A 15,639-nucleotide genomic window follows, 5' to 3' on the forward strand; every position below is an offset into this window, starting at 1 on the left:
GACTTCAACTGTATGTATATGAAGAATTTGGTTGCAAAACACAATAAACGGCATTTTTTGACATTTGGATTTTAATATTGGAAATCACTGTTCAGATGTACCTTAATCTATGTCTGAATTTCTGCCATTAATAACATTTAAGAATGTACATTTTAGGCCGAGTACAACATGTATTTTTCTAAAAACCTAAAATCAACGTTTCTTTTGATATCGAATCCACGTTGATCACCGACGTTGATTCAACATCGTTTTGCTCATCGGAGTAATGTTGAAACGACGTCAGGCACTCTATTTAAATCTAACCTGAAATTGTCGCAATGGGTTACTTACCCAACGTTGAATCGATGTTGATTTTCAGTCGATCGAAACAACGTTATAGAATCCACGCATTTTCAACATATAATCAACCTAATTGGTTTGTCTATCTGACGTTGAAATGATGTTCATTTTAGGTAGATTGGAACATGATAGAATCCACAAATATTCAACATATAATTTATCCAAATGAGTTAACGTTGAAATGAATGCTTAAACAACTTTTTCAACATTAAACCAACACATATTACATAATTACAGTTTTTTTAAAGGATACATATTATAATTTAATCTGTACATATGACAAAACACACCACAATCAGTCATCATTTTTTATTTATACAAATATACAGCTGTACACATTTATCAAGAGCATAAAATCATTCAACTCTTCTATACACGCAGTACACTTAAACACAAAGAGAGAACATTTAAATTATAGGCAAAAATTGTGAAAACCATTTACTCAAAAAATAAAACTGTGGAATATTAAATACATTTGTCTATTTGTGTTCTATTTCAACATGTATTTTTCATTAGAGTAAAAATGGATTTGATTTCAGATGTGCATAATAACAATTTACTATTAGGGTCAAAATACAGGTTTAAATCACAATGCTTATAAGCTGTTTAAAGAACAACTTTATTGAATTAATTGAGAAAGATACAATATGCCTATCACAGAAAATAAAATGCAGATGCAACCATAGAAAAAAATATTCTCGCTGGATTAGCCTGGTCAATAAATAAATAAATTAAAAACAAATGAATTTTTAGGTGGTGTGAAACTGTCGGGAAGCCAATCCTCTACAGTGCCACCATTTACTAGAATTCCATCCCAGTTTTTCCAGAAATACAAAGTATTAGTGACCCAGAGACTTGTCTGGGAACAAGCTTGAAAGATTACATATAAATTAATTATTATATTTACTATTATACTATTATATTATTTTACGCAACAATCGCTCAACCGGATGTGCGTGCGAAAGGCCTATAAGTCATGACTAGGCCCACGCGAAATCTGCGCACGCAGAATTCCGCAGATTTTCCACAGAATTCCGCAGATTTTTAGCCCATCATTAATTCTGTTTATTTACCTTGAGTAAATATGTGTAAATCTAAATTTATTGAGTCTTAAAATTAATTACAGTAATATCATTGACTAATATGAAAATGTTAATCGGATTTAAGTACAATGCCGTTTGTAAAGTAATATTTTCTGTCTTTTAGTAGATATATTATATGAGAGACTTGCTTTGTTTACCAAATAAAGTGAATCTATTTGGATTTGCATTGTGAACATTAATTAACAGTAAAAAAGGTATTGTTTTTTTCCCATATTAAGGTTTTAGTTATGATAACCCCAAAATCATTCTGCAGAAATCCGCAGATTTCTACCAAAATTTTCAGCAGAAATTGCAAAAAACATATTCATATCATGCAGATTCCATCTAGCCCTAGTCATGACTACAACAGTAAGTGGCAAAAAAGCTTAACAAAAAAGACTTTTATTTTGGCATGTCGTGTGACGTCATCAGGCAGCGCCGCTTCAGCGCTGTAATTCAACTGGAGTAAGGTTTGTTTTAAAACGTTTACAGATATAAACCGCTTTAAAGTTAAAGTTTTTAAGTTTTAGTTTTTTATATGATGTTAAATTATGTTACTACTGTTGGAAATATTATTTTAACCCTTTATAAAACGTAGTACTAATTTATTATAAGTAACAGAGGGCGTTTTTTAATAAAGTAACAGAAAAGTGTGTGTTTTAAAGAAACGTTTTACCTGATTTCTTTTTGTTAATTACTCTTATATAAAGAAACTGTTTAAGTAGTTAAGTGTTGAAGAGAAGTTATTTTGTTTCTGTTCATTGTTTATTTTAAACAGGACATTTTTATTGTTTTGTTCATTTTAAACAGGATAAAGTGTCCAAACTCAGAGAAAAACTCCTCCAGAATCGACTGATCTCCACACTGTTATAAAGATGGCGTTTATTAAAGAGGAGAGTGAAGATGTGAAGATTGAAGAAAAATTCAGAGTCAAACAGAAAGATCTGCAGGAACAAACAGGTTGATTTTTATTAAAAGGCCCCTTTTACACTTGTGCGTTTTAGTTTTAAAACGATGTCCACACTAGCATTCCACCTAGCGTTTCTGAACAGCTATCTGTCCACACCAAAACGCTGAAAACGCACAACACGTAACCACACACACACTCTCAGGCAAGCGCTGCAGATTATCTATCAAAATGAGAGCTGTGCTCGTCGGACTGCTCATCAAGCATCTCCCGCTGAATCTAATCTCACTATATTTATTAAACGTGATATTTCATTCATCTTGTTGTCTATATCTAACGACATATTCCTCGACTTTGGTCATTGGAATCTATTACTTGTTCTCAGGTAACGTGTTTTGGCTGAGCGCAAAGATAAGTTAATGATTAATATAACCACATAGCCTACAATCTGTATATTGACTGATCGCTTGCCTTTATTTCCTATAATGTATAAACTTATTGTCTGTTATACTTTTGTAATGGCCATTATCGATTATTTAAACTGATATTCAGCAAATGAGAGGGTAAGTTTCGTATTTTCACTGAAATTGAAAAGAGGCAGTTTTTATAGACTCCGTTTTGTTATTAATATCCACACAGTGAAGATGAGGGTCATAAATGCAGCACAACGCCTCAACATTTCTTCTGTCTGTTAAGTTGCTAATATCAAAATGAAAATAGGCAGTTCCTTAAATCATGTTTTCATTTTATTGTTGAGAAAGTGAAACAACGTAGCCAGGGTGATGTGAATGAAGTTATTAAGTACACTGTTCCCTTTGAAGATTTACCCGTGTCCTCGGTATAGTCTGTTTTCCATATCAAACTGAGGAGGGGGAGACAGCAGCCTTGATCAAACTTGAGAAGTCTGAACTTACAAGAAGAGAATCCAGGACGGAACTATGTATCTTCGTTTTCCCCCATCCACACTGGAGAAGCAGTGTTTTAGATTAAAAACGGCCTCTTCTTCTTCATCTTCATCTTTTATAAACAAGTCTTCATTTTTCCTTTGGTTTTAAATTAAGGTTCATGTTTTTCTACCCAATCTGGCCCAAACCCACACAATCACCATCAATCCATCTCATTGTTTTTTACCCAGACATTTAAAAAGAATATATTTTAGAGCAGTAATCTCAGAACCTTAAAACCATGATATTTTTATTCAAGCTTATCATACTGTCAGAATCTTATACTGGCACATGCCTAATGCTGCTTGATGTTGCAAAGTCATATTTTCTTATTTTTCTTTGTATGTATAGTCATGAACATGTATAGCCGTTTATTATTCCATGTCATTTCTCCAATAGGGAACTGAATTGTAAGTTTTAAATCAATAGCAAATGAGATCAGGTCACTATGACATGATTAAGAATTTTTGTATGTCGCTGTTTGTCTTTGTACTCCGTCTATTCTGAGAGCTGATGCTGAGTATTCTTAGGAATTTTCACCCTTAAAATTGTTAACCCTGGGTCAGTCTAACCCTGTATAAACAGAATCCTGGGTTACCTTAATACATTTCACACTGCTCATGCTATACCTGGGGTTATAAAATAATCCTGGGTGTTCATTAACAGATAGTTCACATTCGCAAACCCCGAGTTAACATTATTATTTGTATATTTACGTTGTCACTGTCCCCGATTGGACAAAAAGCAGATAACCTTTTTTTTAAATGGCATTTCTGCATCTTGTCGGGTATAAAATGTCATCATGTAGGTCTATAGCTAAGCCTCAGGACATACACAAAGGCAAGAAAACAAAGACAAAAGTACAAATGAATGAAAACAAGTAGCAAAGTTTGTCATCTTCTCATCACTCCAGTTTACAGCAAACATGGCATTAAGCATTTGCACAAGTTCATTCATTCATTTTCCTTCGGCTTAGTCCCTTTATTCATCAGGGGTTGCCACAGTGGAATGAACCACCAACTTATCGAGCATATGTTTTAAACAGCTGATACCTGTCCAGCTGCAAACCAGTACTGGGAAAGATTTGCATAAGTTATATACAATAATGCAAACTCACTAATATAAGCTGAATTATGCGCGCTTGCTATGAACTTGCAGGATTTGTGTCAATCAGGTTTTCCAAGAAAGAGATGCACATGAGGGAACACAACATAAGTAATCTAGAGCGAGTGCATTTGATCATTTGCATTTACAGCCACAGGCACAAAAAGAGCTTGGTTTTTCTCAGACCTCCAAAATGAAATATTCTGCAAGGTATATGATCTGATTTTGAGCTGAAACCTCAGACACATTCTAGGAACACTAAAGACTTACTTTACATCTTGTAAAAAAGGTTCATAATAGGAACTCTTTAAAGGTATTTCTGACCCAGAAATGTAAATAGCCTCACCATTGACTTTCCATTGTGTGGTATTAAACCTTGATGAGTTTCCTGATTCTGTTGAACACAAAATAAGATATTGTGATAAAAACGCTGGCTTACTTTGTGTTCCAGAAGAAAGGAAATGTTTAAAACCACATGATGGAGAGTAAATGATTAGCTCATTTTAGTATTTAGGGTAAACATTGATTTCATGCTTGCCAATTTAAGCCTTCATACTAAAGTTCACTTTTTTTGTTCTTTTTTGAAGACCTGATGGTGCTGAAAGAAGAGACACATCAATGGAATGAAATAGAAGAGAAACACCAAGACATAACGACTGATAAAAAACCCACACTGACTAAAAAGACTTCATCATGCGGAAGACCTCGGAAATCCAAGTCTAGTTGTAATTTGAGCTGTAAACAGAGTAGAAAGAGTTTCAGTCAAAAGCCAAACCTTGATGTTCACACTAGAAAGAAACCTTACACCTGCAAACAGTGTGGAAAAAGCTTCTATAATACAGGAAACTTAACAGTGCACATGAGAATTCACACTGGAGAGAGGCCGTACACATGCCAACAGTGTGGGAAAAGCTTCTATTCTACAGGAAACTTGGCAGTGCACATGAGAATTCATACTGGGGAGAGGCTCTACTCTTGCCCTCAGTGTGGAAAGAGTTGTAAGCAAAATGGCAATCTTGAAGCCCACATGAGAACTCACACTGGAGAGAGAAGCTTTATTTGCACACAGTGTGGGAAAGGTTTTTCTCAAAAACAAAACCTTACCATCCACATGAGGATTCACACTGGAGAGAAACCTTACACATGCACAGAGTGTGGTAAAAGTTTCCCACATATAGGCTCACTCAAACACCACATGATAAGTCACACCGGGGAGAAGCCGTTTGCATGTGCTCATTGTGGAAAGAGCTTCACAACCAAAGCTAGCCTCATGAATCACATGAATGGTCACACTGGAACCAAAGTGTTTACATGTGATCATTGTGGAAAGAGTCTCACATGCAAAGACTCCATTAAGCAACACATGAAGACTCACTTAGGAGAGCGTTTTCGATGCAGTGAGTGTGGAAAGGTCTTCAAACATAAAAGAAGCCTCGTCAATCACATGAAGCTTCACAATGGAGAGAAAAAATGAGGCCTTGTCAAGCGGAGCTTAAGGTCTCTCACCCGGGATAGCATGGAATAGCATCTCGGGACAAGTGTGAACTCTTGAATACATCTCAAGTTACTAGAATGAAACCCTTTGAACCTGAAGATTTAAACACAATAACTGAAGAGGGGTAAAGATGTACCAGGTTGTGAGAGTTTCTACTTCTTCTTTGCAAGAAAGCGAAATAACTCTATATGTGTTTCCAGTTATTATGAACTGAAAACCAAATTTGTGCACATTGCACACTGCAATCAAATGGTTGGCACTGCAAAGAGAATTAGAAAGATTAGGGAGGAGAAAATGTTTGGGGAGATGCAGGGTAAACTCTCCTACACTCTTAGATTGTGTTTTTGATTATTCACATTGTTTGATTTTCACTCCCTCGAACAAACACCGATTTGCCTCCAATTTTGGCATTTTGTCTGCAGTGTCACAAAACTTGGTGGTGAATAAAAATCCACCTAAACTCGGCCGGTGTGAACTTGCAATGACAGTGAGAGACTGATGCAGACTCCCTAAAGCCTTGATCAGACTACACAATGCCATTTGCCTTTAACAACAGATCAGATTTGTGTCAGATTATGAGATTTTGACTTGAGCAAATCTTGATGTGTTGTGGCTAACAAATGAAGACTTTGGTTTCAAAACACTACACATTTATTTTGATGGACTGATTTTAGAAAATAAAAAAGTTTTCCTCATGAAGACAATTAAACTTTCTGTAAACAACTGGTTTCCTTTGAAGAAATGTTCATGTGAAAACTCCCACATTACTACAAATAAATCTGTGTATGGGAAACCCAGTGTCTCTATTGTGAATGAGAATATGAGTGATTTGTTAGCTTACATGCTAATTCCAGGACTTAACAGACTACTGAAGGACTTCAGCTATTTGTAAATTCCAATTATTATTAATATGCAATACATATTGTACTGCTCATGTGGACTGATAGATTATATTGTATGCTGTCTGCATATATATATATATATATATATATATATATATATATATATATATATATATATATATATATATATATATATATATTTATACTATTACTAACCAGCAATGATAGGTGAGCAAAATAAAAATTGAAAGAGGATACTTTTATTTGACCTTTCATGAGTCTAATAGTCTCAAAGTCACACTTTAAGAGAAGGTCCAAAAACCTGCATTTACAAATGAAGAATGTTTTGCAAAGCATAAAAGGTTGTTAACCAGGTAATGCTGTGTACAATTTGTATTAGTTACACCAAATTTAACTTGTTTATTGTAAAAAGGGTTTACATGGATATTGACATGAGACATTCTGTATTATGCATTATGTATTATGAGTCATGAGTAGGGCCAGACAGAATCTGTCGACGTTTTTTGCTATTTCTGCAAAGAATTTTGATAAAAATCTGTTAATTTCTGCCGAAATATTTTGGGATCATCATAACTAAATCCTAAATATGTGAAACAAAGAATAATATCTTTTAAACTTTTATTTAATGTTTAAAATGTAAATCCAATTAGATTCACTTTATCTGGTAAACTAAGCAAGTCTCTCGTATAATATTTCTACTAAAAGACAGAAAATATTACTGTACAAACTGCATTGTACATAAATCAGATAAACATTTTCATATTAGTCAATAATATTACTGTAATTAATTTAAAAAGTGAATAAATATATATTTACACACATTTACTCAAATTAAATAGAATTAATGATGGGCTAAAAATCTGCAGAAAATCTGTGGAATTCTGCGCGTGACATTATTAATACAGTGATCTTTTTTTTTTTTTTTGCCAGACATTCAGAATCGCTCCCCAGCAAACATCAGAAACAGGTGGGTTCAACAAAGGTTTCCATCCATGTAAAAAAAAAAATAAAAAATGTTGCACAACAAATAGTAGTAATAACTATAATATTCAGCCCCAGTAAAAAGTTTGGAATATTTTATAATAAGCTTATTCTGCTCACTAAAATGTTATTGCATTTTTAAATAACTGTTATTTTATTAAATGTTTAAAATATAATTTATTCACGTTTAAGCCTGAATTGTACGCATGATTAGTCTTCAGTGTGATGATTATGGAGGACCAAGAGTCCGAGGTTGCCACAGCGGGATGAACCGCCAACTTATCCAGCAAGTTTTTACACAGCAGATGCCCTTCCAGCCGCAACCCATCTCTGGAAATCACACACACATGCTCTCTCTCTTTCACACACACACGCGCTCTCTCTTTCACACATGCACACACACTCACACACAGGCACGCACGCATATGTCACACACACACACATGCACATAAGCTCTCTCTCACACACACTCTCTTTCTCACACACACACATGCACGTGTACGCACGCACACACACACTCTCTTATGCTTATGGTTATTATTGTTCTGTATTTTAATGTACAAATGATCTATAGAAATGTCATTGAGCTACAGTGTATAGAATTAAAAGTCAGGGAGTAGTCAGTTATTTATATATGCATTATTTATCTAACAATTGTCAACAGAACAGTAATGAATATAGAGTAGAAAATGTAAAAATAATAAATTAGTTATTAATAATACAGTATTAACAATATAAATAAACAATGTAAATAAAATGTTAAATAAAAACAGAAACCGACACAAAGGGGACTTTACAGTCAAGGACCAGTCATTTATAAATGCAATATTTATTTAACATTGGTCAACAAAACAGTAATAAACATGGCATAAAAAATCTAAAAAATTAAATGTGAAATATTAACAGAAAAAAATACAAAAATTAACAAATTAAATAAAATGTTGAATAAATTTAGAAACCAACAAGTGAAATAGAATAAATTGAACTATTATGGTGCACCGTTGTGGAGGATAGTAGCATCTGTGTGCAAGTCCAATATAAACTAAGGATAGCTGATGTTGTGCTGCATCTTCTTTTGTTTAAAAGTAACTGTGTAGTTACAAATACAGGGAAAATCTGTTTGCTAGTTATACATACATGAACACATTAGTGCATTGAATGACTACGTTTTTGTGAGCTAAACTAGGTTTTTGGGAAATAAGCATTGTATCAGTTGATAAAATATGGTTATTTTCTGTAAATTAAAACAGTTATATAACACTTCCGTATTTTTACAGAAAATTCCTGGCAACCACTGCCGGTATTTTTCAGTAAATTTAAAGGATTTTTTTAGCAGTGTAAATAAATTAAAGTTAATTATAAATGTTGTGTTGGTTTAACTAAACAACATTACCGTACCTTTATGTAACTAGCTTAAGTTCACTCAAATGAATATTCTTTCTTTAAGGTAACTTAACTCGGTTACGTGGAACCTGTTGACATAAAAAAGTTAAAGCCAACATATAATTTTTTTGAGTGCAAGGTCCTCTGTCCACGAGACTGCAATGGGCATTTCTCAATCTGAAAAAAATCATGAAAAATAGAATAAATAATTTTAACTCAATGACTCCTTTAATAAAGCACAAAATAGCTCTGTAAATTAATTTAACACTGTTTCTAGAATGTGTGTAATATTTATCTAATATGTAATTGTACAGTTTGTATCTCCAAAAATGAAAAGAAAAAGATAGAGGTAAAGTTGGTTTTATATTCGCACATTCGTTCATTTAGGAGTCTCTATATTGTTTACCATATTACTTTGAATATTCGATCGGAATTAGCATGCAAGTATGATTTGAAAACAATATCAACACTTATCTAATTCACTGTGAACAATGCTGTACTTTGATAATCATTAATCATTGTCAGCTAATATAATTTTCCTATTTAGAATTTGCAAATAATTTTTTTCTGAAATGATATTATTAAGGAGAATGTCTGAATATCCAAATATAAAACCAACTTTACCTCTATAAGAAAAAAAAAAAAGAGGAACTGGACAGGAACATTTCAGGCTTTAAAACCACATGCTATATTGTACATTCATAATCCATTCCCCCACCTTTTAAAATCTCATAAACGGTCAAACTATAGTAAATTATTCGACGTAAATCTCAAAATACATGCATTTTAAAACACGTTATTATTTAAAATCAAGTATGACATGTTTTACATAGATACTGTACTTAATGTACTGAAGCCTAACAAGTTAAGCAAATTTCAACAAACATTATATCATGTAAACGAAATACACACCCTTTGATAAATCTCATGCCACTTTTTTTGCAGAGGAGCTGGCCTGTTCCTGTTGCCCTCATCTGATGGCCAAACTCCTGTGCTGGCAAACTTTTTCAGATGTGAAATCCAGTCAGCGTCTGACATGGCTTTGTGGAATTTTTCAGACATTTTTTCTCCTATAAATTAAACGGTTTTAGATTAAAGTATCCAAATTTGAATTACAACACACTAAAACATTAATACGTGCAATTATGTAGATTTTCTTATCTTTTTTAAGAAATCACTATCAGAAAAAAAGTCCTGAACTTTAAACAAAACGATGCTGTGCTCTGTCGAATGATGCTGTTTGTCGAAAATCACTAAAGGTCAAGGAACTTTTTTGACCTCTGACCCGCCTCCAGATGACCCTGTTATTCCTTCGTGTACCTTCGGCTTAGTTCGGAAAATTGATTGACATCTGACTTACCTGTTTGACTGCACACCTAGCGGTGAATCTTGGAACGGTTCCTTCCCCTGCTTTACCATTGCCATGACTCTGATTGGTCAAATGTTGAAAATGTTGAGAATTACGGTCCGCGATTGGCTGCAAATATTGAGATGCTGCAACGTGATTGGCTACAATGTTGGACCGAATCGCTCCGATTGGCTCTCATCTTCAACATTTGTGAAATATTGATGGACAATCCTTCAGCAGCTGGCATTGCTAATCCATTGTGCTCTTTAAATCCCATCCTCGTCGCTAATATGTCCTGGCATTCGAGAGAGACTGGTGCTTCTGTGGAACTTGTTTTACTCTCACTCTTTTAGCGTTTTGAAGGATGTTGTTGGAAAATTTTATTACGAAGTGGCCAAGTCCATCGAATCCCATCCTTGTCGTTCAAATGCTTTGGCGTTTGAAAGAGGCCGGTGCTTTTGTGAAAGGTGTTTTACTCGCACGCTCTTAACGTTTTAAAGAATGTTGTTGCAAAAATTCATGCCATCTTTACCGAAAAGAGCTGCAAATACATACAGAAATGCTATAGTCCAGCCCCCATCAGGAAAGGGAGTATATACATGACGAGGTGGCCGAGTCCATCGAATCCCATTCTTGTCGTTCAAATGGCAAAACTGAAAGTCATCTTACCGAAAATAGTTGCACAAACATACATTTACAATTATGTGCCACAGTCCGGCCTCCACCAGAGAAGTCAGAAAAAACATGACGAGGTGGCCGAGTGGTTAAGGCGATGGACTGCTAATCCATTGTGCTCTGCACGCGTGGGTTCGAATCCCATCCTTGTCGCTCATATTTTATGGCATTCAAGAGATCATGGTCTTTCTGTAGAAGTTCTCACTCTTTTAGCGTTTTGAAGGATGTTGTTGCAAAATTTTATGTCAACTTTATCGAAAATAGCTGCAAATACAAACATATGCCATAGTCCAGCCCCCATCATGAAAGTGAGTACATACATGACGGGGTGGCCGAGTCCATCGAATCCCATTTTTGTCGTTCATTTGATCTTTCATTCATACGGCAAAACTGAAAGTCATCTTACCGAAAATAGTTGCTGAAACATACATATACAATTATGTGCCAAAGTCCGGCCTCCACTAGAGAAAAAGGAAAATACATGACGTGTTGGCTGTGTGGTTAACGCGATGGACTGCTAGTCCATTATGCACTGCATGAGTGGGTTTGAAACCCATCCTCGTGCTCATTTGATTCGGCATTCGAGAGTTCATGGTGTTTCTGTAGAATTTCGTTTATTCTCATTATTTTAGCGTTTTAAAGGATGTTGTTGCAACATTTGATGTCATCTTTATCGAAAATAGCTGAAAATACAAACATATATGCCATAGTCCAGCCCCCATCATGAAAGTGAGTACATACATGACGAGGTGGAAGAGACCATCGAATCCCATCCTTGTCGTTCAAAAGCTCTGGCGTTTGAAAGAGGCCGGTGCTTCTGTGGAAGGTGTTTTACTCGCACGCTCTTATCGTTTTGAAGGATGTTGTTGAAAATTGAATGTCATCTTTACCGAAAATAGCAGCCAATATATACAGAAATGCCGTAGTCCAGCCCCCAACAGGAAAGTGAGTACATATATGACGGGGTGGCCGAGTCCATCGAATCCCATTTTTGTCGTTCATTTGCTCTGTCGATCATACGGCAAAACTGAAAGTCATCTGACCGAAAATAGTTGCAGAAACATACATTAACAAATATGTGCTACAGTCCAGCCTCCACCAGAGAAGAAGGAAAGGACGTGACGAGGTGGCCGAGTGGTTAAGGCGATGGACTGCTAATCCATTGTGCTCTGCACGCGTGGGTTCGAATCCCATCCTCGTCGCTCATATGTTCTGGCATTTGAGAGATCATGATGTTTGTGTAGAAGTTCTCTCACTCTTTTATCGTTTTGAAGGATGTTGTTGCAAAATTTAGCGTCATCTTTATCGAAAATAACTGCAAATACAAACATATGCCATAGTCCAGCCCCCATCATGAAAGTGAGTACATACATGATGAGGTGGAAAAGTCCATCGAATCCCATCCTTGTCGTTCAAATGCTCTGGCGTTTGAAAGAGGCCGGTGCTTCCGTGGAAGGTGTTTTACTCGCACGCTCTGATCATTTTGAAGGATGTTGTTGCAAAATTTAACTTCATCTTTACCAAAAATAGCAGCAAATACATACAGAAATGTCATATTCCAGCCCCCATCATGAAAGTGAATACATACATGACGAGGTGGAAGGGTCCATCGAATCCCATCCTTGTCGTTCGAATGCTCTGGCGTTTGAAAGAGGTTGGTGCTTCCGTGGAAGGTGTTTTACTCGCACGCTCTTATTGTTTTGAAGGATGTTGTTGCAAAATTTAACGTCATCTTTACCGAAAATAGCAGCCAATATATACAGAAATGCCGTAGTCCAAACCCCAACAGGAAAGTGAGTACATACATAACGGGGTGGCCGAGTCCATCGAATCCCATTTTTGTCGTTCATTTGCTCTGTCGATCAAACGGCAAAATTGAAAGTCATCTTACCGAAAATAGTTGCAGAACCATACATATACACATATGTGCCACAGTCCAGCCTCTACCATAGAAAAAGAAAAATACGTGACGAGGTGGCCGAGTGGTTAAGGCGATGGACTGCTAACCCATTGTGCTCTGCACGCGTGGGTTCGAATCCCATCTTGTTGCTCATATGTTCTGGTATTTGAGAGATCATGGTGTTTCTGTAGAAGTTCTTTCACTCTTTTAGCGTTTTGAAGGATGTTGTTGCAAAATTTTATGTCAACTTTATCGAAAATAGCTGCAATTACAAACATATGCCATAGTCCAGCCCCTATCATGAAAGTGAGTACATACATGACGAGGTGGAAGAGTCCATCGAATCCCATCCTTGTCGTTCAAATGCTCTGGCGTTTGAAAGAGGCCGGTGCTTCTATGGAAGGTGTTTTACTCGCACGCTCTTATCGTTTTGAAGGATGTTGTTGCAAAATTTAACGTCATCTTTACCGAAAATAGCAGCAAATACATACTGAAATGCCGTAGTCCAGCCCCCAACAGGAAAGTGAGTACATACATGGCGGGGTGGCCGAGTCCATCGAATCCCATTTTTGTCGTTCATTTGCTCTGTCGTTCATACAGCAAAACTGAAAGTCATCTTACCGAAAATAGTTGCAGAAACATACATTTACAATTATGTGCCACAGTCCGGCCTCCACCAGAGAAGAAGAAAAGTACGTGACAAGGTGGCCGAGTGGTTAAGTCGATGGACTGCTAATCCATTGTGTTCTGCAGGCGTGGGTTCGAATCCCATCCAAGTCGCTCATATGTTCTGGCATTCGAGAGATCATGGTGTTTCTGTAGAAGTTCTTTTACTCTCAATCTTTTATCGTTTTGAAGGATGTTGTTGCAAAATTTAACGTCATCTTTACCGAAAATAGCTGCAAATACATACAGAAATGTCATATTTCAGCCCCCAACAGGAAAGTGAGTACATACATGACGAGGTGGAAGAGTCCATCGAATCCCATCCTTGTCGTTCAAATGCTCTGGCATTTGAAAGAGGCCGGTGCTTCCGTGGAATGTGTTTTACTCGCACGCTCTTATCGTTTTGAAGGATGTTGTTGCAAAATTTAACATCATCTTTACCGAAAATAGCAGCAAATACATACAGAAATGCTATAGTCCAGCCCCCAACAGGAAAGGGGGAACATACATGACGGGGTGGCCGAATCCATCGAATCCCATTTTTGTCGTTCATTTGATCTTTCGTTCATACGGCAAAACTGAAAGTCATCTTACTGAAAATAGTTGCTGAAACATACATATACAATTATGTGCCAAAGTCCGGCCTCCACTAGAGAAAAAGGAAAATACATGACGTGTTGGCCGTGTGGTTAACATGATGGACTGCTAGTCCATTATGCACTGCATGAGTGGGTTTGAAACCCATCCTCGTCGCTCATTTGATTCGGCATTCGAGAGATCATGGTGTTTTTGTAGAATTTAGTTTATTCTCATTATTTTAGCTTTTTAAAGGATGTTGTTGCAAAATTTTATGTCAACTTTATCGGAAATAGCTGCAAATACAAACATATGCCATAGTCCAGCCCCCATCATGAAAGTGAGTACATACATGACGAGGTGGAAGAGTCCATCAAATCCCATCCTTGTTGTTCAAATGCTTTGGCATTTGAAAGAGCCTGGTGCTTCCGTGGAAGGTGTTTTACTCGCACGCTCTTGTCGTTTTGAAGGATGTTGTTGCAAAATTTAAAATCATCTTTACCGAAAATAGCAGCAAATACATACAGAAATCCTATAGTCCAGCCCATATCCGGAAAGTGAGTACATACATAACGAGGTGGCCGAGTCCATCGAATCCCATTCTTGTCGTTCTTATGCTCTGTCGTTCATATGGCAAAACTGAAAGTCATCTTACCGACAATAGTTGCAGAAACATATGTAACCCTAGTGAAATAGTTAAAGTATAATCATATTATTATTATATCTACAAGTCTTTATAAATATGATAAACAAAATAAAATTCATGTATACAAATGTAGTTTGAGGTAAAGTAACAACCAATCGTAAGAGCGGGTTGTTAGCTCCGCCCCTTCCAGCTTGCCACAGAGAGCAGAGACGAGACCGGTTGGCAGAATAATAGAGGAGCAAACTTGAACAAAAAGATTAAAATACAGTATGTTAAGATTCCCAAACAGTTTAAAAGTGATTGTAGTTGTACTAAATCAAGTTGTACCTGCAAAAGTGTTAGTGTATTTAAGAGTGTGTTGAAGTCAGACTGCATGTTGCATTGCGTTTACTGTGCGCTGACGCCATTTTGCAATCGCGTGTGTGTGAGAAGACCATAGAGTGATATAGACATCGTGAGTTTGACAGGTATTCCATTATATTAGCTCATTTTATGGTATACATGTGTGTGTATGTGTTTTATTTGTTCTACGTGTTGTATATTTTGTATGTTTTTGAAATCATTTTGAACATATTAAACTTATTTATAAATTCTGGTCTGTGATCAGGCCAGGTTTTTTTTCTGAGGACATTTTCCCAGTTTCACTGGATTCCTTGTATTGATGGCGAGCCTCCTACGTCGACCTGGAAAATTGTGAAGTACACATATTTCAATTTATCCTAATTTCATA

The 15,639-nt window shown here is 36.1% G+C and overlaps 1 protein-coding gene and 2 non-coding genes across 8 annotated transcripts in view; all 3 read left to right on the forward strand.

Annotated features, from left to right (window-relative positions):
- zgc:113135 overlaps window positions 1-6,664 on the forward strand; it is a 1,020,739-nt gene extending 1,014,075 nt beyond the window's left edge. For 4 of the 6 annotated variants that reach the window (XM_087246654.2, XM_087246658.2, XM_087246657.1 and 1 more), the window contains 2 exons: window positions 2,232-2,381; window positions 4,964-6,664. In XM_087246654.2, the coding sequence (XP_087102780.1) occupies window positions 2,297-2,381; window positions 4,964-5,850 (972 nt within the window). In that variant the 5' untranslated portion in view covers window positions 2,232-2,296 and the 3' untranslated portion in view covers window positions 5,851-6,664. Of the gene's footprint in view, window positions 1-1,840; window positions 1,892-2,231; window positions 2,382-4,963 lie in introns of those variants that run through there. The other 2 variants (XM_087246655.2, NM_001013306.2) reach the window with 2 other exon arrangements.
- A 4,528-nt stretch (window positions 6,665-11,192) lies between these two features.
- trnas-gcu (transfer RNA serine (anticodon GCU)) lies at window positions 11,193-11,274 on the forward strand. Its single transcript has one exon. It is a non-coding gene; the product is annotated as a tRNA-Ser (tRNA).
- A 967-nt stretch (window positions 11,275-12,241) lies between these two features.
- Window positions 12,242-12,323, forward strand: trnas-gcu (transfer RNA serine (anticodon GCU)). The gene has a single exon. It is a non-coding gene; the product is annotated as a tRNA-Ser (tRNA).
- The last annotated feature ends 3,316 nt before the right edge of the window (window positions 12,324-15,639 follow it).

This window comes from Danio rerio, chromosome 4 (genome assembly GCF_052040795.2).
Source record: "Danio rerio strain M-AB ecotype USA chromosome 4, GRCz13ab, whole genome shotgun sequence".
NCBI lineage: Eukaryota > Metazoa > Chordata > Actinopteri > Cypriniformes > Danionidae > Danio > Danio rerio.